At 41.5% G+C, this 25,143-nt stretch overlaps 1 protein-coding gene across 1 annotated transcript in view; it reads right to left on the reverse strand.

Moving 5' to 3' along the window:
• Positions 1–895: 895 nt before the first annotated feature.
• LOC140952825 (dynein axonemal heavy chain 10-like) overlaps positions 896–25,143 on the reverse strand; it is a 55,911-nt gene continuing 31,663 nt past the window's right edge. Inside the window, exons 38-64 of the mRNA XM_073402275.1 lie at positions 24,550–24,827; positions 23,697–23,984; positions 22,712–23,110; positions 21,789–21,950; positions 20,889–21,210; positions 20,166–20,254; positions 19,500–19,739; positions 18,667–18,864; positions 16,834–17,165; positions 15,555–15,720; positions 14,575–14,727; positions 13,465–13,682; positions 12,714–13,083; positions 12,442–12,577; positions 11,583–11,826; positions 11,021–11,150; positions 9,966–10,239; positions 8,800–9,059; positions 7,753–8,091; positions 6,920–7,120; positions 6,469–6,578; positions 5,864–6,059; positions 4,814–4,970; positions 3,381–3,754; positions 2,831–2,998; positions 1,820–2,146; positions 896–1,403 (exon numbers count right to left, since the gene is read on the reverse strand). Of these exons, the coding sequence (XP_073258376.1) occupies positions 1,257–1,403; positions 1,820–2,146; positions 2,831–2,998; positions 3,381–3,754; positions 4,814–4,970; positions 5,864–6,059; positions 6,469–6,578; positions 6,920–7,120; positions 7,753–8,091; positions 8,800–9,059; positions 9,966–10,239; positions 11,021–11,150; positions 11,583–11,826; positions 12,442–12,577; positions 12,714–13,083; positions 13,465–13,682; positions 14,575–14,727; positions 15,555–15,720; positions 16,834–17,165; positions 18,667–18,864; positions 19,500–19,739; positions 20,166–20,254; positions 20,889–21,210; positions 21,789–21,950; positions 22,712–23,110; positions 23,697–23,984; positions 24,550–24,827 (6,278 nt within the window). The 3' untranslated portion in view covers positions 896–1,256. The remainder of the gene's footprint in view (positions 1,404–1,819; positions 2,147–2,830; positions 2,999–3,380; positions 3,755–4,813; positions 4,971–5,863; positions 6,060–6,468; positions 6,579–6,919; positions 7,121–7,752; positions 8,092–8,799; positions 9,060–9,965; positions 10,240–11,020; positions 11,151–11,582; positions 11,827–12,441; positions 12,578–12,713; positions 13,084–13,464; positions 13,683–14,574; positions 14,728–15,554; positions 15,721–16,833; positions 17,166–18,666; positions 18,865–19,499; positions 19,740–20,165; positions 20,255–20,888; positions 21,211–21,788; positions 21,951–22,711; positions 23,111–23,696; positions 23,985–24,549; positions 24,828–25,143) is intronic.

Below are 25,143 nucleotides of genomic sequence, written 5' to 3' on the forward strand. Positions count from 1 at the left end.
AAACTAGAAGAAATTTTGCATTTTTGGAACAAAGCCATGAGTTATCCCCGTTTGGAAAATACCCATTTTTTTGGACTTTACAAATTTGACATTTTTATTGTCCTCTACACCATAGCTTAACATTATTGCTAGGCCTATTTCACTGACAAAACAAACTAGAAGAAATTTTGAATTTTTTCCAAATTTTTTTGACCAAAACCATGGGTTAATCCGTTTGGAAAATACCTTTTTTTGAACTTTTCCAAATTGACATTTTTATTATTGTGAAAACCTTGTTTTGTACCTAGAACATCACTAAATATTATTTCTAGGCCTATTTAAATCAAAAACAAACTAGAAAACATTTTGAATTTTTTTACTGAAACCGTGGGTTAACCCCTTTGGAAAATACTTATTTTTCACACTTTACAAAATTATTATTTTTATAGTCCCGAATAGTGTCTTTTCCTTCTAGACCCTCGACGTCGCTCTAATGTCATTTTTATGGTCCACAAAGCCTTGTTTTCTATGTCGAACATAATCAAATAGATTATCTAGGCCTATCTTAAAGAAAAACAATCCGAGAGGAAATTTCAAATTTTTGGCCAAAACCATGGGTTAATCACTTTGGAAAAATACGAATTTTTCGACTTTGTGCTAATGTTATTTTTATAGCCTTGCTTTCTGTCCAGAGCATAATCAAATAGTTTATCTAGGCCTGTTTTAAAGAAAAAACAAGTCAGAGAAAATTTCTAATTTTTTTAGTAAGTGCCTTTTTAAAAGGCCTGATATATTTTATTTACAACACAAAATACAATAATATTTTTTTAAACACTCTTAAACAAAATAATTCTAATAAATTAACATGTCACTGGAATAGAAGCAAAACGCAACAAAATACAAACTTAAAACTTCCTACTTCAAAAAATGGTTTTGCTTCGTATGACAAATCCCAAGCAAGTAATACGTATGAATATCTGTTATTCTTATTCCCTCCCTTCTTCTCTCGTAAAAGAATCGCGTGAGGTTATTAACTTTGCGTAAGAAAGTATCTGCGAAGCAGAGCAGATTTAGGAATATAAAGAACAGTAAAATTTATGATCTTAAACAATTTTGTTTGCCACTGATTAATTTGCAAAAGAAAATTGCGTATGTTAAAAAGTGAAGATCTTAATAAGAAAAGGATAAAGAATTTACATTTACAAGAAGTGTCTGCTGATGAAATAACAGAATAACAGTACTGCACAAAGTTGGTTAACTGGTAGCAATAACGCATTCTAGTCTGAGTTAAGTGTTAGGCATACACCCTGCAACACCCAGTGAGAAATATGTTCATGCGTCGCCAAGTCTGCTTCAAACACTAAACCCACTCCCATAGCGTTGCGACGCTGAGATGTTGTATATACTGGCGAACGGTAGGTATTCTAAAATGAAAAACAAAAAAAAAAACGTGTGAGAAAATAAAATCCTGCGATGTAACCATTCAGTCGAAACATATACTATGTGCTTTTCGAACAAGGTTTCTGCGTCTCGTGTTTGAAACAAAAACAGTGTGAGTGGAAAATGGTTCATAGATTATTGGAAGATGTTTGTCATGTCACAAATAAGAGCTAGGGCTTTTGACCTTTACGAGTGGAGCCTTCTTAGCGATATTTTTATTCCAGTAGTATTGTTGTCTATCCCGTACATTTTAGCCTGTAGATGGAATGTTCGAAAGTGAAATATTCAGGAATTATTTTCGTCTATGTTACGTGATACAAAAGTGTTGAAGCAGTGCCTAGTTCCTAATGCTGGATGTTTCCCAAATTTAACAGAACGAAACAGGGGTTTTTCAAGTTACCTGCAGCTTAAGCCTGTGTGCCTCAATGGGGATCACTTTTAAGATCGGAAGTTCCTCAACAAGGACCTTCGGCTTGGGTCTTCGAAGGCATGCTGACTCAAGGTCCCAGGAGGCACCCTCTAGATATAGACCGCTGACAAAACAGCCTGAATGCGCCCTCTCGGTAACTTCCTCGGCGGTTCTGTATTTAGTGACGGTAGTGTATAAAGTGGAACGATCCAATGGCCAGCCATTCTTACGACAGGTAGCTTGTACTAAAGCTGTCAAATATGATTCAGGGATGTGCAGACCAGATAACCAGATTACTGCAGGTTCGCCTTCATTGACCTACAAGTAAAGTAAACGAAAGTACTTAACGAGTTACTGCTCTGGTGGGATATGTGTTGAAAAAGGTGAGTTTAATGATGGTAATTGAACTGAGTGGGGTGCAAATTGGTCTGAAATCATACGGGTGATTTCCATGATTTCAGACCAAAATTGCACGACACAAAGTTCGATTACCCGACTTTATTATAGCGGTTTTGAAATCACAGAATTTAGTCAGTACCAATATTTCATTGATCAAGTAGCCGGTTTGTTGAAAAGCGGAAACAGAAAGACTTTTACATCTAATTTTGAATTCGACACAGAAATGATGCGATATAGAGCAAAAATGGGGCGATTTACAACAGAAATGATGCGATTTAGAACAAGAATGACGCGATTCAACACATGTGATTTAGATAAAAAATTAGCGTGACTCGTGAATAAATCACACTGCTGAGGGCCAATCAGATTGCACGGATCAAAATGTATAGAATAAATTGAGGAATCCGGGTATGGCAAAACAGGGATTTCACTTGACGGATTCACGAACAAAATCTGTATTTGAACCTGGTGTTTTAATGGAAAATCACAAAAATATAACTTTCGCAAAGAAACGCAAACAAATTAAATCTCATCAAGCCAAGACTGATTTTGCGATTCAAAAAGAACAACAATGCGCCAACGACACAAGAACGAAGCACTCACCCAATTGTTATACTGGTTCAAGCGTTTGAGGAAATGTTCCATCCAGTTTCCAAGAGACTTGAGAGTCGCTGGAGCCAGCTTGCGCCAAATGTTAGGAATTTGACCGTTGAACAAGGCACGCGCAACTTCGTCCAGTTCACTGCTCATTCCCACTTCACCCGCAAGGGCCTGGGGAAAAACAATACTGTGGTAAGTAGGTGATGCACCAGGAAACGCCAATAACACTCAGAATAAAAAAGCAAATGTGCAAACTAGCAATACATTATACGAATTAAATCCCAACGTTGGGAAACAGGCAAAGGTAGAGAAAAGAGTGTTTTCACTCATGTGTGGGTCAGCATCTATGCAAATGTATTGCAGCAAAAGAAAGCGTTTACATAAGAAAAGAGTTCAAATCTCACAGGATTGGTTTAACTAACATTGCCGCGTTTCATTGTTTTAGAACACCAATATGGCCGCCGTGATGTCATGTGAAGGCGCTCAATATTAAACGCTGGGGGGAAGGGTGGGGGAAGAAATGATAAGTAAGACGCGTTTGCCTGCAGCTTACCCTTTGAAGGTTAATAAGCGAGGTGGACATTTTCCTGATCAGAACATTAAACCTATCCAGTTCCTGCAGCAATACCACGTACGTGGGCGTGATATCCGTTATGCTCTTCCTTACTCTGTCCACATCAAACAATGGTGGTAACTTGCCCTGGATATCAGTGGCTATTTTCCCGATAAACTCTTCCCTGCTTACACCCCCCGACTCGCCGCCCGTCTGCGGCTGTAGTTCAACCAAGTGACTCCACATATCCTTGGCTGAGTGCGTGTAGTAGCCGATCTCGGCGTTGGGGTGGAGTCCAAATACGTCCGGGGTGTTGGATAAGGGTAGGGCTTCGATGGCGTCTGCGTACAAGTCTCGGTTACTCTCCGAAGCACCTAAAAGAAATATTATAATTGGTTCACCTAAAAACACGTACGAGTTCTTAAAAACGTGTCGTGTCCGTGCGTTCCAGATGGAATTGGGATTCGAAAGTGTTGGTTTTGTGCAACGGGGGAAACTGGAGTACCCGGACAATAATTTCTCGCAGAATGGGAGAGAATTAACAACAAACTCAAGCCATATAGGGCCGGTCGACGACGGGATTTTCACCCGGGCCACATTGGTGGGTGGAGAGTGCTCTCACCACTGCACCACTCTTGCTCCTCTTGCTCTCAGTTGTTCGTTCACTACACTGAACAACGCAGGAATTACTCATAAGCACAAGCTGCTTCTTTTGTCAATACAGTCTGCTGCTTTTGTCAATACAGTCTCTAATATTGTGTCTTGTTTCTGGAAGAAGTGGTAACTGCTACAATGTTCCACACTGAACCTCTTTAGCTTCCATGAATGGGAGGGCTCGTTTGAAAACATGTACCCGTTACAACGGAGTGTGGATTATCTGCTGTACCAAAAACACCCGTTTTCTCTATCATTTTTTCTTTTTCATAGTGCATTCGTGATTGAATAGTACGCCACAATGGCTCATTGATGTGGATAAATGTCAAACCATTTTTCCCGATGTTACTGGTGAAGGTCATTAACGGATGTCTCTTGTAGAAGGAGTGAGTTGTGCAATCGTAGAAAAATTTACACAAAAGTGAAGGGTCCTGAAATGGGAGGGAAGGGGAAAGTATAAAGCCACTACCTTAAACCCTTTAAGCCCTAAGAGTGATCAGCATCAAATTTCTCCTTGTAATATCTAAGCTTTGTAAAACAGAGTGGTCATGAGAATTAGGGACATGATCAAACTAGATGAATCTAATCGATACTACAACAAATTCTCCCCACTACTTCTACTAAAAACGTATAGGGATAACAAATGAGAATTTGAATTCTGATGTTAGGGTTTAAAGGGTTAACACCTCTGGACAAGCTTATAGATCTAAAATCTCAAATTCTCTGAATTCTCAGCATGTACTTACAGATAAAACAATCGACCTAACATGAACACTCACCTTTTTCAGGTTTGGGGATGAAATAGTCCACCTCTTCGTTTTTGTAGAAGTGGAATGGTTGGAAAGTGTCAAATATAAAGTCTCCCATGTACTCGTCCATGTACGTCTTGACAACACGGCGATCAAAATCATCGATCACACGACCACCATACATCACCTGAAGGAAGGTTATAATTTCAAGTTGTTTTCAACTTAAGCAGTAAAGTTCGAAACCCCAAAACGAATATTGTTAGAACAGAAAAAGAAGTTAAACGCGATCAACCGGAAGTGAGGCCAAAATTGTCAGGATCTAGAGGTTTCACTCGAGTGTCTTTTCTCTATCTGTTCTACCATGACGTTACCCACTCTCATCTGTAGTTTGTCCCGGGGGACCCGAAAACCCTAGGGCTAATTTAGACAGATTTTTCAATCCTATCATGCAACACTTTTTAAAAATATTAAACAAACACTCTAACTCTAATTCACACTAATTCTATACCCACTGATAAATTTCGCATAATACCCTTTGAATTCTATACTCCATCCCAAACTATAAAACTGCTTGAAAGCCATACATCTCAACAATACATGAGATTATCTTCGCGGGAACTTGGGGAATAACATACCGGGGGTATAAAAAAGCCTGGCATTCACATTTTTTGTTGAGGCCATGAAAGGGATCGTACTAATGATAAACAGATCCAAATGTTTCGACGGGGCTACTTACGACCACCGGCAGGCCCAGAAAATATTTGGTTCTAAGGGCTATCAGTTTACCTCAGCAATATGAAACAGTTGGCCACCAACAGGACTATGAAACATTGTGATAGTTTGAAAAGCTTGTAACCAGGAAACATCAATAAACAGCTTATTGTAACTGTAATTTACAATGGATCGGATTTACATCAACGTGTTTTAAACTGTACGACGTACGTACTGTAAATAACACGTTTTACATCGAAAAATGTCCGGTTACACAAACCGACTATTTGGGCTCTGTGCAATAAATAGTTGCAAGTTCTATGTAAACAGCTGATTTTTCACTTAACACCCGTTTAACTAGCTACCCACCTCGCCTATGAGGTATTTTAAGCTGGCCCAAGGGATTCTTTTGTCCGGACTCTCAAGTGATTTAGTTAGATAAGTGTTCAGTAATGTCATGCAGACTCTGAAGTCCGACTCGTTGAAGTCATAAGCGATGTTCCAACCAATCTTGCCGTACTTTCTTCTTTCTTGCACCACAGCGTGGAAGAACCCCAACACGTATCTGTTGAATAGATAGTAAATTTAGGCATCAGTATTTCGCTAACATGTATACCTTGGTAGTGACATGCTTTCATTTTATTTTACAATTGAACAACAAACAAAAAAATATAGAAGGCAAGGGGCCCCAACTTGCAAGAAAGGTCTGACTGTGTTTTCGTATGGTGCGCTAAAAAATTTAGAAATTGCCATCGACAGGACAGGCTGAGAACATTTATTATATGTGGGAAAACATGCTACATACACAAGAGGCGAGAAGGACTGGTGCGGGCAATCAGCAAGTGTCTGATTGGTTATCTTGTGGTATGTACTGCGCAGGTTCAGCTTAAGACCATTTGGCGGCTCGGTGACAACCTAAATAGGACAGGACAGGCTGAGAACATTTATTATATGTGGGAAAACATGCTACATACACAAGAGGCGAGAAGGACTGGTGCGGGCAATCAGCAAGTGCCTGATTGGTTATCTTGTGGTATGTACTGCGCAGGTTCAGCTTAAGACCATTTGGCGGCTCGGTGACAACCTAAATAGGAGACAAAAATAAAGTCACTCTCACTCAATATACAATAACTTACTTCTCCGCTCGCTCGCGCGTTCTTTTACAACTCGCAAGGCTTGCCACTGGAAATGGATAGCTTGCCCGCAGGCTAAACATACACAAGCGACTTGGTATGGTCTAGGTCTTGGTTTTTTAGCCTAGTCGCTCTGGTTCGGGCATGCATAACTTTTTTGGTACTGCGAGTAACCAAGAGACAATAATTGGGTAACCTATAAACGCTTTTCAACAAGATAAATTATAGAACTGAAGTCTCATCCTTTATCGTATTCTTAAATATGAACAATAATTTACACTGTGTACAATACCTTGAGGGACCTTTGTAGAATGCCAATAGGGAACTCTGGAGTGGGGTCTGTAGTGAGCCACAGCCTAAAATCGGGGTGAGGTTTGCTAATTCGCTCCAGGACCTTCTCTAATTCTCTCAGCCACTTCACCAACAGATGGCAATTTTGAAGCATTAGCCACTGACCCCTTGCTATCGCTGTCTCGAGGAGTTGCAACGCCAACTATAAAACGAACAACAAAACAGGTAGTAAGACTTGATGTTGAGCGTTTTGTTTTCGTTCTCATACTAAGGAAACTGACGAAGGAAAAAGTGTTGTTTTGATTTAAGCGACAGCTCGCAAAAGACTTCAAACGTTTCCACAACGTTGCTCGGCTTAAGAATGTGAACGCTTTCACCTCTGTCACCAGCAGTAAGCGTAGGCCTTGCAGAGAGGCAAAGAAACAAACAAACAGGAAAAAGAAACTGAAAACTGGCAGGGACCAACTCATGGTGTCTGTGTTAGTGGGGAGGGGTCGATGTCTGTATCATGGGAAAGAGATATTCGTCTAGAGAAGTGCTGTTAGGATAGAGTTGCCTGCTAGTCAACTATCATTGGACAAAAAGCATCACAGAGATTGTAATAAGGAGATTAAGCAAAGGTGTTTTTGAACAACGCACGTCACCCGGAAGTGAGCTCTTTTCCCTTTTGATATACCACATTTGACGCTTCTAAATTAGTATTGCTAAGTGCACAGAGACTCTTTACTTGAAAATTTGGACAAAACCAATGCCCAAGAATATAAAAAGTTGACTTCCGGTTGACGTGCGTCGCTCCAAAACGTCTTAGTTGCTTAAGCTCACTAACGCCCTTACCTTCTCCTGTCCCTGTCCCATGGCAAGAAATTTGAGTTTGTTACCGCCAAATCCTGACCTCTCAGCCAGCTTCATAAGATCACTGGCAGGATCCGAACCAGGACTGAGGATGAAGATAATAGGGGAGAAGGGATTGGACTGCTCGAATATCGCCTCAAAGCTGATCACCGGCGGGGTCACATACTTCTCGCTCATCCTTCCGGTCACGAAGTTTGTGATGGCGAGGTATACTCTATCCACGCGGAAACAACGGAGTAGCAGGAGACGTTGGAAGTCTGTCAGGCTCTCTTCGTATTTGCCAGGGAAGGGCGCAGATTCGGGAGAATCGTGATCATTCCACTGAAGCGAAATAAATTTGAAGAATTAAAAAAAGAAATTAATTGAAATGTGTTCATATGAGTTTTAAACACGAAGCTATTACCCGCACGTTATGAGTCACAGGGGAAGCGATAGGCTGGCAATGTAAATGACTACAGAATCCTTGCGGTAACGACTGCAAAGCTGCTTATCTTCTACACTCCTTGGAATGGCGGCAGATATTTTATTGGCACATCTCCAGAAATCTAATCAGTCAGCACCAAGAACATTTTGTTAAGGACGACCATCAGGGCCCAGTTATTCCAACGCCGTTTAGCGTTAACCCGGGGTTAAATTTTAGTATGCGTTTCTCTTTCTTTTGTTCAAAAGTATTTTCTCGGAAAATTTTCTGTATTGTTTTTAGAGCATCCAACGGTCAAATTGTAAAAAAGAATAATTTAACTGAATTTGTCTTTTAAGCTTTCATATCTGAATTCAATTTCGCTCTAACATTCGCCACTTTAGAAACCATAAGAGGACAGAGTACTTGTGCCCAAAGGTGTCCCGCAATTGTTGGGATCGTTACTGATGATGCACTGATCAGTTATTGGTCATTTTTATTCCTGCCCCTAGAACAGTCCCAAAGGTCTTTGCGAAAGTTAACTGGGTCCAGTTTCCTCTTAACTTTGTACAACCTAGCTCCGACGGGAGACAATCATACCAGACAATGATTTAGCTAAGGAACCATACCTCCTTCCATGCTTGACCGTTTCTTTCTATGTCATCAGCCAATGAGCTAAAGGCCTCTGGGGTGACTGTTATCAGTCTCTGTATATCTTCCCAGCCCTGATCAGGCAGCCAAGGAAAGGGCTTTGTACGGGAGCTCTTCTCCAGAGAGATGTTACCCTTTAGGAAGAAATCCAGCTCCTCTGGGTTTAACTTGCCGTCCGCCTCCAGGATTTTGATGGTCATTTGGAAAGAAAACAGAAGCTTGTGACGTTCAAACAGTCCTAGAAAATAGCAGAGAAAACAGTTTGAGTAAAAATAGCAATTTGACAGTTGTCTACAACAACAACAACAATAACAACAACAGCAACAACATTACAGCATGAATTAGAAGAGGGACGGTATCTAGCCGTAAGTAGCAATAGCTAATCCATGCGGGTAGTTAATACAAGATATATGGTATCAAATACAAGAGATAACATTAAGTTGCACTTAAATATATGGCGCGAGATACGGGAAATTACAGAACTAAAGTTACAAGGTTATTGCAAAATGATCAATGTTAAATGTTTTCCATTGTATCAATAACTGAAGATGTCGAAGGGTACGAGTTTACAGATTTCAGGACATTCGTGAATCTTTCGTGGCATTGTTCTAAAGGAGTGTTTTCGGGTGTTTAAATAAGACGCCAAGGACGTATGACGATAGTAATTTACCTTTCTTACGTACCTTTCAACTTTAAGGGACAACCGACAGTGAAATTTCAGTTTAACATTTGCCCTGTAACCCAGAAGCTTAAAATCAAGAGCAACTTGTGGCTCATACTGGTAGTGAACGAAACGCGTGAATGCTTGGGATATGTTGCGAGAGTTGATGATGTCATTCAGCCATCATGTGGGAGATCAAGACACGAATAAATCATACACTAATGACCTAAACCTTTTTCACGATTTTTTTTTATCTCAAAACTGATCGTTTCTTTCCTTGCGGCTCAAAAACATCAAGAACAAAATACTGGTGTTCTCGGTTCGACAGTAAAGGACCGCTACAATTCGTCCATACAACGCTCGCCTAGTCAGGAGCGGGACGACAATCTCTTTTGTATCGCATGATTGGCTGCTCTCTGATTGACCCTATGACAGAAAGCACTTTTCGCCAGTGGCACGCTCAACCAATAAGGGGATACTTACCAGTACAAGCATAGTTGTACACATTCATGGTCAGTGTGTCCATGATGTTTTTCAGTCGCTTGGGTAGGATGGAATCGGGCAAGCTTTTCCTTAAGGACAAATCAAACTGCTGAAGGTAGGACGCCAGGGAGTACTGGTACATGGAGTTAACAGCTGACATCTCTGATAACACGAAGAATAAAACGGCACCTAGTTTAGCCGCTGGCCTGTAACCATCGCGGAGCTTGTCTATGTCAACTGCTGTTTTGGCGCCAAGTTTGAGCTTTTCAGCGACCTAAAGAAACAGCAAAATTAAACAATGACTTGAAAGAACCCACCATTGACCAAACGTGGGTAGTGCGGTGTTGAACAGAAAGAGTCAGAAACGCAAGTAAGGAATTTATCGACGATGTGTGAAAGACATGAAAAGAAAGATCGCCCCTTAAGAAACCGAGGGGAGAATGAGTCCTAGCGTTCTGGGATAGTTTTTTTTTAACTTAAGGGAGCATCTAGTTTGGCATAGTTTAAACGAAGCCTAAGCTATGATTGGTTAATGATTGCCTTCAAAAGCCATCGACCAATCAAAACTAACTTTGGGTACCTAAACAAATCAACACACGAAGACTGGTGAAAAGTTTTTTGAGTGTCAAATTCAATTCGCCACTTTAAAGACGAGAAGGGAACTAGAGCCGAAAAGTGTCCCGCAATTGCTTCTGGGATCGTTACTGGGGAAGCGTCTGTCGACTATTGGCCAATTTTTTTCCCGGTCCCTAGAAACAGCCCCAGAAGTCTTTGCGAAAGTCAACTCGACCCAGTTTTCTTCTATTTTCTAAAGCAGCGGGAAGGGAACTGGAGCCGAAATGTGTCCCGCGATTGGTTCTGGGATCGTTACTGGGGATGCGCCGTACACCTATTGGCTAATTTTTCCCTGGTCCCTAGAAACAGTCCCAGTTTCCCTTTGTGAAAGTCAACTCGGTCCAGTCTTTTTCTATTTTCTAAAGTAGCGAATAGTGTTATTTTCCCTTTAGTTGCAAAAAAATATATATCATTCAAATACAAAATAAAAGAACATTTACCTCGACTGCTTTGGACTTGGTATCCTCTAGAGTCTGAACAAGCTCCACGTTATCCAACATGTTACCTTGAGAAGTGGCGAGTTCCCGAAGAAGAGTGTCCTCAAGATCTTTCAGAAGTCGCTTGTTATCACTGCAACATATAGATTAAGCTTTTAAGTTTTGACATCAAACTGCTCATACTATTTAAGTTGAGTTCAGAGTTCAATTTTGTAATCTTACCCCTTCAACAGTATGGATAAATACCTAAACCGAGACATGCCAAACGACATGAAAATTTCAACGAAAATTCAAGGAAAATCGTTTCTTTTCTTTAGTACTGTTTCTACGATGTACAAGGTACTTCTTATCTGAAGGTAACATGAAACCCAAAGATTCGTAACATTAAATGACAACTGCGGTAAAGTTTTTCTGTTACCACCGCAGAAAATGGTCACGAATTTTCACTCTAAGGTTTGAAAAGTACATGATGAGACTTTCTTTACTTTTACTCGGTTTTGGCTGATGGTATTGTTTTTGGTAAACTTGAAAGTGCAAGCTCTAAACTCAAGTTTTCCGTCCCGACCTTGTTTCTTGAATTAATCTTTCCCTCTGTTCTTCCAGTTCTTTCCTTTCAAATCCTACAATAACACTCAGAAGCTGGTCCTCCAGTCCCTTCATGGTTACAGTGTAGTTCACCACCATACAGCGACTGAAGTGAGTCGGGGTGTACTTAGGGTTGGAGAGCTTCGTGTTCAGGTACAATCGAAAACTCGGATCGTAGTCAACTTCTTTATCTCCAAGTACAACAAACTCCCGACCCGGCTCTCCTGAAATAGATTGATAGATAGATAAATAAATAAATAAATAAAAAGGTAAGTACAGTCGAACCTCTATGTGAGCGGATAGTAAGCACCCTCTAGAACATCTAATTTCATGGGATACATATAGCATTTTAGGGTGAGGCTTCATTGTCACTGTTGTTTGTTTATTGTTTTCTAAGTCAACTCTGTGAGGACTTCTCAAAGTCACATTCCTTCCTGTGTGACCATCTTTCAAAAGTAATCTACGAGCACGCCCTCCATTTCGTAAGGGTTAGCAAAGGGAGCCGCGGGAGAAGGCACAATCGAGCAGCAAAGCCGCAAGGGACGGGGGAGGTGAGGATCCCCGCCTCATCTCTCGCGTATCCTTTCGTGTGTGCCACTCGCGCGTGACTTCTCACGAAACTGTTTGGGTTTCTGTAAGTCCTTCGGTCACTTTTTTGACGGTTTATTCATTCGTTTGTTCTTGCACATTTTCTGTCCTGCATATCTGACAGTTTTGTTGGATAACGGTGAGGGATTAACCGAGAAAACGAGCGGTGAGGCCGCACGAGAAATCAGAAGGAGAAAAGCGCTCTCACTTAATACATTTTCCCTCCAAGTCAGTTTTTTTTATTCATTTACCTTTGATGTTCTTGTCTAATACATTATCAATGACAGGATCTATGTACTCATCCACGTCCTTGAACAGGATTGGGAAACCATACTTGATGGCCAGTTCCAGTTGCTTCAGGAAATCTGGGTCGTTGAACGTCACGACCTAAAAAAGGAATAATATTTATTCGAAGCCTCTAAAAACTAAGGTTACCATTGCAATGTGCAGATAAACATTTGATCAAGTAGCACTTTTACGAAGCAGTATTTACAATTTCTTTTCAAACATGAGTTCAACCCACCTTTAAATTGTTCTTCTCTTCCTTTTTCTTGATCCAGTTAAGCGCCTGCTGCTGCGGATCGATGCACAGCGGATACCTGCTGGCCTGTGTGGTGAGAATACCATTCTCTATTGACAACTCATCTGGCGGGAGACCCTCGGAAGTCCAACGACTGATCTCCACATCATTAGTAAGGAATGTGTCTAGTTTGAAGGGCTGGCTTACAGGGATACCCCGGTTTAAGACATCTTTCTCCCACTCCCCTCGGAACATGTCCCGGCGGAAGTCCCAGGTGAAGGCGCCCAAATAGCTGAGGAAAGCTGAAGCCAGGAGACAGTCACCCAACAGACGGACACGTTGAAGCTTCAACTCTTCCAAATCTTCTGTCCATCTGCAAAAATACCGATAAAACTTCACCTAATCACCAAGCGCGTAAGTGCGTAAGTAAAATCTTGTGTACGATATCGCCTTCAAATAGATTACCTTAACTGTTTCAGTGGTTAAGTGTATGTTATTCAATTTAACCAGTTACTTAAAAAATAAGACCCTTTTTCTACACTAAAACTCTTTGATCCTATACCTAAGCTGAGACTTTGGATACTTCTTAAAAAGTTAACCACACCAGGCAGGTAGCTACACCACACCCTCCAGAGAGTCATACAGCTATATCGCCAATACAGGACTCTTGTCTCTCCACCCGGATTCAATCAAAGCATTTGGTGATTGGCCTGCTAATTTATCTGATAAGTAAAGACTTTCACGATCTGTTTACCTAACTTTCTCCGACCCCAGACCAGAGATAAGCTTGTCTGCGGCTATAAGTCGCCTTTCCATAATCTCCGCTTCTTCCTGTAGGCTTGCTCTCTCCCGCATGGCAGCGTCGTATTTCTCCCCTAGGTTCTTTAATTCTTCATCCAAAGCCTTCACTTCTTTCTCGATCTTCTCAAGCTCACGTTTACTGAGATGGTAATTTCTCTCCAACCTTGCCACCTTCAAAGAATGACCACACAGCCAATCAGAAGCACGCTCACCAAATTCCAGAATAAGACCTGCCATATTTCCTCGAATAAGCGCCCCCACCCCCGACTAAGCGCCCACCCCCCTAGGCTAAAATATCACTGAACAAGATATACAAGGAAAAACTGTTTCTATTGCCACTATGTTTTAACTTTTAAAGTTTGAACTATAACATTCATATTGATACATCTGTGTATAAAGTGTACAGTGGGACTAAGGTACGCTTGATTACCAACCATTGTTTTTACAAACGAAAGAAATTATTATTGACTTGACGTTTACGAGGATAAAGTTGAAGTTTTTGTTTTTCTACTTAATATTTAACAATAACAATAACAATAACATTTATTATTTGTATTGCGCTTTTTCTATAAAATATTCAAAAGCGCAAAAATAAAGTAACAGTTCGTTGAAGGGAAAACTTACTAAGCCCGCTGCCCCCCTCGATTTAACGCTCTCCTGCTCTCTACCCAATACACGCCCCTCCTATAAGCGGCAATTTTATTAAGCGCCCGAGCGCTTATTCGAGGAAATATCATAATTTTATTCTAAATTGGAGTGTAAAGATGAGATTTGGGAGTGTGACTATTCGGTTGAAGCCCCTGAACAGTATTTTTCTCGTTTCTACGCACTATAACTCTATCTTCCGAGTTCGCGTATGAAAATCCTTCAGCGTAGCTATTGAAATGAAGTTGCAAGCAATGCTTTTCTTTAAGGGAACGAACTGTGAAGACTGGAGGAATTAGAGCTCCTTAGCCCCGCGTCTTGCCGTGCGTAGCTCACAAGCTCCCTATACTGAGTTAAGACAATGAAATTGCTCGTAATCTACCTACGCAGTCTAGCTATTCCACTGCCAGTCACCCACCTTTTCTCTCTTGGGTTTTATCTCTCGAGCAACAGAGCAGTATCCCATAACAGCGATCACGAACTTTAGTAAACCAGCTCCTGCTTTGCTGACTTCCCTCATCTCCTCCACAGTAATGTTCATCTCCTTCAACATCTCTCTGCACCGCTTCACCTGGGGAAGAGATGGGACAAGTAAATAATAGACCTTTCCTGCATTCCTGTAAACAAAGGCATCAAGTCGAGGCTTGGGTGGACAAAACACAGTGATTTGTATGAAATTGTCCACCCGAGCCTCGACCCCATTTCATTATGCTTGCTCACTGGAGCGGAATGCGGGAAAGGTCTATTGGTTTGATACAGAAAATGTCATTGGTCAGTAATTTTTTTTAGCTCTAAACTTAATATAACGCGATCAAGAATGATACATTCAAATTGATTGTTGGTGATAGCGTCCTTAAGCAACTAAAGCACCATTCACACCAAACCTTAAACAAAAGTATTTAAACAGGGTTTAAATTTGTTTTTGTTATAAAAGCTGCCTACTGTACTGTTTTCGACTGCAAATAAGTGCAATTGGGTATTGTGTTAAAGTTCATTTGAATTCCGCTGTGTAAAAGCCTATGTTCCAGTTTTACGTCAATGTTTTTCATTTTTAAAACCTAGTTTAATCAAATATGTTTAGCAGGTGTGAATAGGGCAAATGCTATTGACTACTACAGTGGTGCTGCTCACTGTGTCTTGTAGTTTTAAGTCCTACTCTCTTATACTACTTAGAGTGGTCGAAGAGGACTGAGGCGTTCGTTCCAGACAGATAGTTAGTTAGTTTGATATGACCTCTCGGTCTAGCTTTGTTTCCGTATAATCGTCCGTATAGTCCCCACCACCCCAAGATATCGAGGCGAACGAGACACGATTACATGGAAACCTTAAAATAATCTGCTCCTTTAACGAAAGCTTTCATTTGCACACGCTCCGCACTGAAAGACCTACACACAGTACCTGCGCTGTAGTGATTCCATCTACGTCCATTTCTGTTAAAGACTTTAGGAAGTTTGCTTCTGACATCATCCCCTTGGCTTGTTTCCATGACACTTCCTTATAGCCGCGCATCACTACAATGCACTCGGACACCATCTGCACTGCACGCGGGGGTTTGGCAAACGATCTGCGGGAGAACATGAGGGGAAAGATTAGTCACAGGGTTACTGTAACCAGGCTAAAAAATTTTGAGTAGTGCTCAAGTATCACTTTTACAGCAAAAGAGAAAGGCAAACGACAGAGATGACCATACGATTACTGATACTTCATAAACTTTTTCATGGATGAGACAACACTCATCGTCACGCTGCAAAAAGCTTTAAATGGCCTGAAGTAATTACTCACGAGGTCATCCCTGCCTTAAAAGAGCCGTGTCACGAAATTTATCGAAATTCAAACGATGGGAACTGCCACTAAGGGCCACTGAAACTTAAGAAATTACTCAGTTTAGGGCCTGTTTGCACGGACATTGGGGACCCCAGGTAAGTGAGGCAACCCGCTTAGGTGGGGTAACCCGTCTGTCCATACAATCTCTCGTATGGTCACCCCACCTATCATGTAAACGCGATCAAATTAATATGAGAGATTATATGGACAGGCGGGTTACCCCACCTAAGCGGGTTGCCTCACCTACCTGGGGTCCCCAACCGCCGTGTAAACAGGCCCTATACTGAGTAACTTTTTATGTCTTATTGCGAGCAAGGACGCGTAATTGGGATTATTGGCAATATAAACTAGATAGCCGTGACGTCACATCCCTTTAAGCCGTTTGCCAAAAACGCGAGGCTAAATCTTTTTACTAATTTACGCCTGAGAAATGTAAGATTACGTACAGAATTGCCTTCATTAAGAGAATTATCGTTTTTCTCGCAATGTGGTCGCCATCTTGTTATCCGTGGGACGATCTGTCACTTAATAAGAAATTCAAGGGGTTCACATGAGATGGTTTTTGCGGTCAGCAAGGTTTGCATCAGTCTCTAGCTTGCGTAAAACAGCTTATAGGAACGTTGGTAAACAAGGATTCTACATCGACAGAGATTTCCTCTCACAGAATTTGAGCACGACAAAGGATTTCACTGGAAGGTTGTTTTTTAAAAAAATGCCATCTTGCGCTAGAGCATTTTTTAAAATATTTGATCAACATCAGATATTCACGTAGGAGCAAGTTACCAACACCTTGCACGCAGAGATTATCAGCGAAATACTTGATCGCAGGGTGGAGTTACCATCCGTTCAGTACCTGATTTCAGTGACATCAGACTTCTCTAGATCCTGTAAAGCCAGTTTTGCTTCCTCTAACGCCGGAAGTGCCAACGCAAGAGCTTCTTCCGCTTCCGTTTTCTCTACGACAATTTCCTTGTTCTGTTCAGCAATCTCTTCTTTCTTGCCTACAGCCATGGCTTTTTTCTCATTAGCTAGCTCAGTGGCGCGCTGAATTTCCACCAGCAGTTTCTCGCAGGCTTCGCTCTTTTCAGTCACGGCTACTTTCTGAATTTCCAACTTTTCGTTCAGTTCTTTCAGTTGCTCACTGGCTGCCAAAAGTTTGCTGAGACCGCCATCAAGACGATGACACTAAAAAAAAGAGAGAAAAAGAAATGAGAACGTTGACCCAACCAACCTGGCCCAACATTTGCGTCGCTGAACATTTTTTGTGAGGCTAACAAATGGGCAACCCCTTTCAGGATGAAACGCTAGTAGCAATTTGTCATAAAGCATGGTAAAAGAATGTGTACCTCCGGTGTCCCTCAAAGTGTCAAAATGTATATCATAATTCAGCCTCTCAATGGGTCTCTACGGACGTCGTTTGTGCCGCGCGTTTTCCATCAAATCTTCGGTTATAAACTTTAACACTAACAACCCTACTTCTTTCGATCCAGTTGTTGTTAATGGAATGCCTATTGATTTAGTTACTAGTGCCAAAATACTAGGCCTTAACATCTCCAATGATTTGAAATGGAATTGTCACATTGACTCCATTATTAAGAAAGCTAAAAAGCGCTTGTATAGCTTATCTCAGCTTAAACGCTCTGGTCTTGGTACCCGTTAGTTAGTCCAGTTTTTCTGCACTTGTATTCGTCCGATCACAGAGTACGCGTGTCCTGTTTTTCATGACGGCCTCCCCGAGTGCCTCTCCAACGAACTTGAAGGAGTACAAAAGCGGGCTATGCGCATCATTTTTCCTCTTTGCTCATATAATGAGGCCTTGGTTGAATCAGGCCTAACTAAACTTTCAGACCGCCGCCAAGAACTAGTTCATAAACTATTTAAGAATGTTTTACAGAACGAACAGAACAAGCTCCATGAACTTCTTCCTGCTCGCAACACATGTACCTTTAACCTAAGAAATATGCGGAAGTTTAAGCCAGCTTTTAAGACGAACAGGTTTCGTTGTAGTTTCATTACCTTTAACGCCCTTAAGGCTTGAACGGTTTTAGTAGGTTTTTTTAAACCTCTTCTATATATATTTTTTAGAACATATATATAGTGTCCTTATTTGCTGTTTTAAATCACTTGTAGTCTTTTTAATGTAATTATCAATATTCAATTTTTTGTAAATAATCGTATAATTCAACTTTTAGTTGCAAATCGGTTATTAATAATCTATCTATCTATCTATCTATCTATCTATCTATCTATCTATCTATCTATCTATCTATCTATCTATCTATCTATCTATCTATCTATCTATCTATCTATCTATCTATCTATCTATCTATCTATCTATCTATCTATCGTCGGATATTGTCAATTGTTTTGCACGGTAACGTAACTAGCGAGCTCAAACAACCACGACGACGACAAAGAAGACAAGAAAATAAACAACAACGGAACAGGTTTAATAAGCAAAACAAATGCTCTGAACTTTAGCACACCTTTTGGCAGAACTCTTTGCCATCATCGCACGATTCACGTTGTCAAACTTGATTTGAAAGGCAATGCGCTTATCGCTTTAATCTCTAAGACCGTCGTTTCATCCATAGCGATCGTCGCGACTTGGGCTTGAGAAAGTGCGAACATTATGCATACTTGATCAAAGGGCACAGACAGGAAACATCATGATGAAATAACTTACTTGTTCCAAAACAAATTTATCTTTCTCTTCCAGTAACTTGTTGTACGTGTTGATAAAATCCAGATAGTTCTTGGGCGTAGTGTAGTTCACTCTCCTCAGCTTTTGAAGAAACGTTTTACTGAACACTCCAACGGTTTGATGTACGTACACCACGTGGTTGACGACATTCTCACGGTGTTCATCAGGAATTTTGTCATTCTAGAAAAAAAATGCTCCAATAAATAAATAATATTGGACAATATTTCATTTAGCCTGGGTGGCAGGCTTTCAAACTGGAAAATGAATGGGAAAATTCGGGCATGCAAGGACGCAAAGGGGATCACGCGCGTGTTAGCGCGCTGGAACTCAGCATTCCCCTTCGAATGCCGACGACGCAGGCCATATGACATTGTATCCTTAGGACATACGCAACAAACTCAAACTATTAACGTATCTAAAGTTAACTCTACCCTTTGTCCGATTCGGATCTAAGAACTTAAAGTTGAATTCTGTACGGTACCGTCTCTGTTTTTGGGGTTAAAACTGTGTTGAATTTGTCTGCTGTCCTGAGTGAAAGAGTTTAAATAGGTGGGCATCACCAAGTACTATACGCCACAACTGTTCAAGTTACAAACGAGGCACAGCGAAACACCAGTCAGTAATAACACGTCGAGACTAGAATAAAATTTATTATAGTCTCGGCGTGTGTGTACTGACTTAGTGTGTAGTCTCACTTAATGTGTAACTTGTAGTTATTCTAGTTGAACAAGCAGTTTCCAAAATCGCGCGCCTTCAAGGAGGCACAAGCTAGCTGAGTGAAAACTTAGCGTGAGTCAAAATAAGGAAAAACTTACGTTTTCTCCCAAAAACACCGAGGCAACGGCGTGCAAAGCCTGTTGCGGCCAAGCTGTAAACCAGTCAATGATGCAGTTATTCACGAGACCTGGGAAGTTTCGGCAGCGAGTCCTTAGGGTCTCTCCCACAGGCGACATGGCCAGCACGATGTGAAGATTATTGGCGCATTTGTTAACAAAGTACTGCCAAATAGACTCCCGTGCGGGTGGTACTCCGGCTTTGTTTGCTTCGTCTCGAACCTGTGATGGGGAGGACACGAGTTTAACGACAACACTGTATCATCATTAATACAGTAAGCCAACTGATAACCGGGTAGTAAAGAAACCTATCAGACCAGCAAAGAGACTTCATCGATAAAGGTTTAGCTGTTCTAAAGTTGATAAAGTACAAAATAATTTTCGCAGCTTGTCAGGATCACAATCTCCCCCACGCCCTTCAGGGTTCTCGCTATTTAATGTCTAAGAGGGTCTAGGATGTATAAGTAGGTCACTGAGTGCTGTATTGGCAATATCAGGCTTTCACTCTCTCACTTTACCCTTTATCCCCACAAAGCAGACGGCTCAAACCTCCAAGTAGCCGGTACTTTTAGCCGGTTGCTCGCACTTAATGAGAACCCTGGGGGGTGGGGAGGCCTTATGCAGACCCCATTAATTGTCCTTACTTACCTGTCCGATAATTCCTTCTTTTTCATCATCGGGGAAAAGCGCGGGAACCATTCCTGACGTCAGCATGTTGTTGATGAGTTCAAGGAAACCTGAAAGCAAATACAATAGAAACTACTGTAAGATCGATCTAGGGGGGAAAATACCAGATTTTACCATAACCTGAAAACGCCGAAGTAGAAAGGGTATTTAGATAATTTCCATGTGGTTGCCAGCCATTGCCATACACAAAGTCATTTCGCTGCACGGCGTAGTCGATCGCTGGCTACATTTTAAAACTGATTCTTCCAAACTGATTCTACTCTCCCCTCACATAGTGAGTTTCTGGGCAACAGCTGAGAAGAGGACGCGAGCTGCCCAAAAGAAGCTAAAGGCAAGAGCAGAAAAAACGGCGAAACCATAGTGTTACAATAAAACTAACGCTTTTGCTGCTTACGTCTAAGGGCCTATTTATATGGAGGTGGAGGACCCCAGATAGGTTAGGTAACATGCGGCGGGTCACCCCACCAATCATGTAAACGCGATCAAATTTAAATGAGAGATTATGTGGACAGGCGGGTTCCCCACCTAAGCGGGTTACCTCACCTACTTGGGCTCCCCTACTTCCATGTAAACAGGCCCTAATACTGCAGTGGTACAGCAATTCAAAAGCCCACTGCTAGCCGCACCTCGTCCTAAAGTATTTGACAAAACTACGTGCGACGTCAAATATGTCAGCTACATTACCTTCCTGTGCTACATGAGCATCAGTGAACAGGAAAACCATTTTCTTGTTTTCCAGCCCTAGTTTTGAATAAAGTCCTTTCAGGTCCTCTCTGAAAGAGTTCTCGTCATAACCACGGGTGAGCGTGATCTCAAACACCTCGCACCCTGCAGAAAAGGCGCCCAGCCTGGTGAGGGACTGTTTTCCACTGCCTCCTACTCCTACCAGCAGGGCGTGACCTTTTTCCATGCGGATGACGCGGTGAACACGCGTCAAATGCTCGATAGCGTCATCAAAGAGAACAAGATTCATAGGCACGTGGTCCATGTTGTATTCCTCTAGGATCTGTAATTGAAGATAAAACAGAATGGTTTATTGCCAGAAGTTTCTATAGAAACTTCTAAAAATGTCCCTGTGCGAATAGTGTCATGATACCTCTCTTTGAGAAAGGAACTGGCAGTTAAACCTTTAATACAGACTAAAACAGGACAGAGCCAAGTGTCCACAGAACAGAAGTGTCCGTATCATAGAAGATGGGATTGTACGAAGTTTGGCTTCGTCAGGACCAAATGAAGAGGACCAACTGTGGCAACAGAGTGGCGAGCAACTTCCTCTACTCCAAAGCTCACAAATCGAGAATTAGGCTCGATTTCTGCCGCTTTCTAAGGTTCGCTCTTGTACGGTCTCCGATCGCACGCCACATCAAACAACACCTTTGTATCTGCCGTTTGAAATCTGCTCTAGAGGAATTAACTTACGCTACCTGCTAAAGATCTGATAGGTGGAAATCAACAACAGCAAACCCACACGTCCAGCCGTCTTTTCGGGGAAGGAGCGCGAGTATATTTCCCGAAAAGCGGCTGGTACTCGAGCCTAAAAAAGTCAAGAACAGAAGCCAATAATGAGAACAAGTCCACCCTAACCTCATCAAACACAGCCTTAGCAGCTTCATAATCCACAATGTCTTCGTACAAACGTGGGTCTTCAGTTAATGCGTTACGATAATCCCCAAACAGTATCGGCTCTCTGTTGACTAAGTCCAGGTGGTTTGTAAAGTTCTGCTCGACCAGCTCGTTGACGTAACCCTGAGAAATGAGAGTAAAGCATATAATATAGTTTGGTAAACAGAAAAGATTAACATTAGCAAAGATTAACATTGGTTAGCATAGATTACAATCCGGCGACAAAATTGTAAAACTCATGCTACACGTTTATAAGGCACCTTATACGTTTCTGGGAAACTGCCCACCTACCCCTCCCCTATGCCAACATTAACACTTACTTCTTAATTAGGTCAAAATGTTGGCTTGGGGGAGGGGTAGGTAGGCAGTTTCCCAGAAACGTATAATGATCCCGAATTTTCGACAGTTAAAAATGCTCGTCACACGCTAACCCTACGAAATTTTTAACGAATAGCCGTGAAAAATTTGAACACCAAAATAGAGTTGAAAGTTTTTAGCCAGTACGCTGTACGGTCAAAAATTTGTCTGGTGGAATGCCAAAGCCATTTTCAGCGAAGGCGTGGTTGCATATGGATGCGTGGTAACTCAGTTGGGAGACGCCATTTTGGATTTGCCAAAGTAGCGCTCAAAATTTAATCTATTTCGGCAGCTCCGTGTGAACAGTGGGAAAATATTGAACGGTTTTGGTGAACGAACCGTCCTATCAAAATTTTCCAGCGGGTCGGAAATTCCTCCGACGAACGTAGCCTTTATAGGTTAAACGTTTTAACCTTCACCTTGCGCTACATTTTTAAGCCAATCACAAAACGACATTTGACGAGAAACTTGTCTTTTGTAACAGGGCATGTTTTCCTTTGAAAAACAAAATGCCAGTCAAAACTTACATTGACGATCTTCTTATCTGACGAATTGATCAGACGGTCGTAAAACACTCTGAGACACTCGTTCTTCCACAGTCGAACAAACTGTCCAGGATTATCAAACCTGTCGGGCGTGCTTAGGCATAGTCCCTGGGTGATACGGGATAAGTCACGCAGATTGAAGATGTAGTGGAACTTGGAAGGGGTGGGTGGCAGGTTCTGTATGATCTTGTTATATAACTCCAGAGTTGCAGACGTGATTTTTGAGGCCAGCTCTCTAACCTCCTTTTTGAATGGCTCCAAATGGCCGTTCAGAATCGAGAAGTAGATTTTGGTAAGTGACTCCTGTGACGGGAAGGTGACGTTGAAAACACTGAAGAGAGAGATGAAGCGCGGGTCCACTTCATTGCGACCACCACCAGGCTAAAAATAGGTTTCAAAACTAAGTTAGGGGAAAGGTGTAGGCTTGTTGAACATGCGTGGTAATGAGATGTTTAATGAACAAGCATTTATTGCTTCACAACGAACAACAAATTTTAACAAAAAGTGAAACTAATGTAAGCTTCTCCTTTTTGGAGAATTTAGGAAAGACACCAAACGTATTATGGATATGGTACCAAATGATGGAGCCATGACTTTAAAGAACAAAGGGTAAATTTCTGACCATTAATTTCAAATTACAAGTTACTGAGGATCTGTTTCCACACAGTCCTGTTTTGTTTTGTTTGTTTATTTGTTTTTTTTGCAAGCGGTATAAGATGATGATAAAAGTTTGATTTGCTCATGCAAAGAGAAATAGGCCGCGATCCCTGTATATCCTGGCTAACAAGCAGGCTCGTTTGTCGATTAAGGAGCTGATTTTTGTTGCGTTTAATTCACGTGTAAACCGCGCTAACGCAGCTCATGAAATCAAACGCTGAAAGCCTTCAGTGTGTGTCAAAAAGCAGGGAAATGGTGACCTCACGTCCTAGGAGCTTGCGTGCATGCAAAGGTGCTAAACACTCTGTACCTTTCCCATGGCAGCCACAAAGCCGATATCCCGATAATTCTTTAAGTTAAGTTCCTTGCCCCTGTCGTACATGCCTCCCTTCTCTAGCAGTAGCTTCAGTAATGCTATTGGCTGCTGTGTGCCATATTCATCCACCTGTGGCATATTCATGTCATCCATGAACACTAGCAATCTCTTCCCCATAGGGGGACCGTAAGTGTCTTTTGTCCTCTTTTCTACGTTGGCCTCAAGGTTCCTTTGTACGTCCATGGAAGTTGTTCGCGAAGAGAAGTTGATATTAAGCAGGAGCTGTGAGTCAGGAGGGACAAATAAAGTCAATAAGAAATGAGTTTATGTAAATAACAAAATTGATGCCCGTTATTTAAACAATCATTCCACGAGTTCGCTTTGGATATGAGATGGTAGGTAGCCAACGAGGCGCATAGCGCCGAGTTGGCTTTAATCATCTCACATCCAACAAGCGCGAGTGGAATAATTGTTTTATTGAAAACGCCCACAAAATATCGAGAATTTTTCCTTACTTTATTTGTAAAAACAACCGATTTTTTTCAGCTTGTTTTTAGTTTTGAGCAGACGCGTACAGTTACCATATTTGGAGAGCATGGTATAATGGCTCATATACCATGATGGCTTAGCCAATCAGAGCTCTAGAATTGCATTATCCAATGATTCAGTTTTTAATAAAAACAGATAGCCAATAGCATGACGTAGCTAGCACCTTTAAAGATGGATAACAAAGTGATTAACATACGAGGAATAAGGTGGACAACTATTATTAAGTTCCAGAGCTGCTATTCGGACAAAAGCCAATTTTCACAGATGTAGCAAAAACCGTGAGTTCCTGATAACATACCGTAGAATCCTTGTCGAGACTCCTTAGAAAGTTCGCGGTAGTTGCAGACTTAGATGTACCAGTCTCTCCCACGAGTACCACAGGCCTCTTAATACTGACCATCAGTTCCAGCAGCCATGTTGTCCTCACAGTGTCCACAGTTGGAACCAAAATCTCAGAGAACTTTTTTTCGGGGTCGTGAACATACTCCGGGATTACGTCCACCCAGGGGACCCAGAGGAGCTTCTTCGAGTCAAAGAAATATTCGAATAACGTGGACTGGGCGCTAGGAATCTCACCTAAGCAGACAGGGAACGTGGACAGAGTTAGCGAATACAAAGAAGAAAGGGATAAATTCAGGTTTCTGGGAAACTGTCCATCTACCCCTCCCCTAAGCCATCATTTTGCCCAAAATGAGAAGTGTTAATGTTGGGTTAGGGGAGTGGTAGGATGGCAGTTTCCCTGAACCTAGATTGATCCGAAGAAAGTTGAGGGGGTTTTATGAGACTACGCTGCAAAATCACTTGTCATAGAAACTGAGGTTATTCCTTTGTCATTGTGTAGTAGCCTGGGTATTGTCACTTTATTTTTCAATTTCATCCTCGATAAAAAACT

This window comes from Porites lutea, chromosome 11 (genome assembly GCF_958299795.1).
Source record: "Porites lutea chromosome 11, jaPorLute2.1, whole genome shotgun sequence".
Taxonomy (NCBI): domain Eukaryota; kingdom Metazoa; phylum Cnidaria; class Anthozoa; order Scleractinia; family Poritidae; genus Porites; species Porites lutea.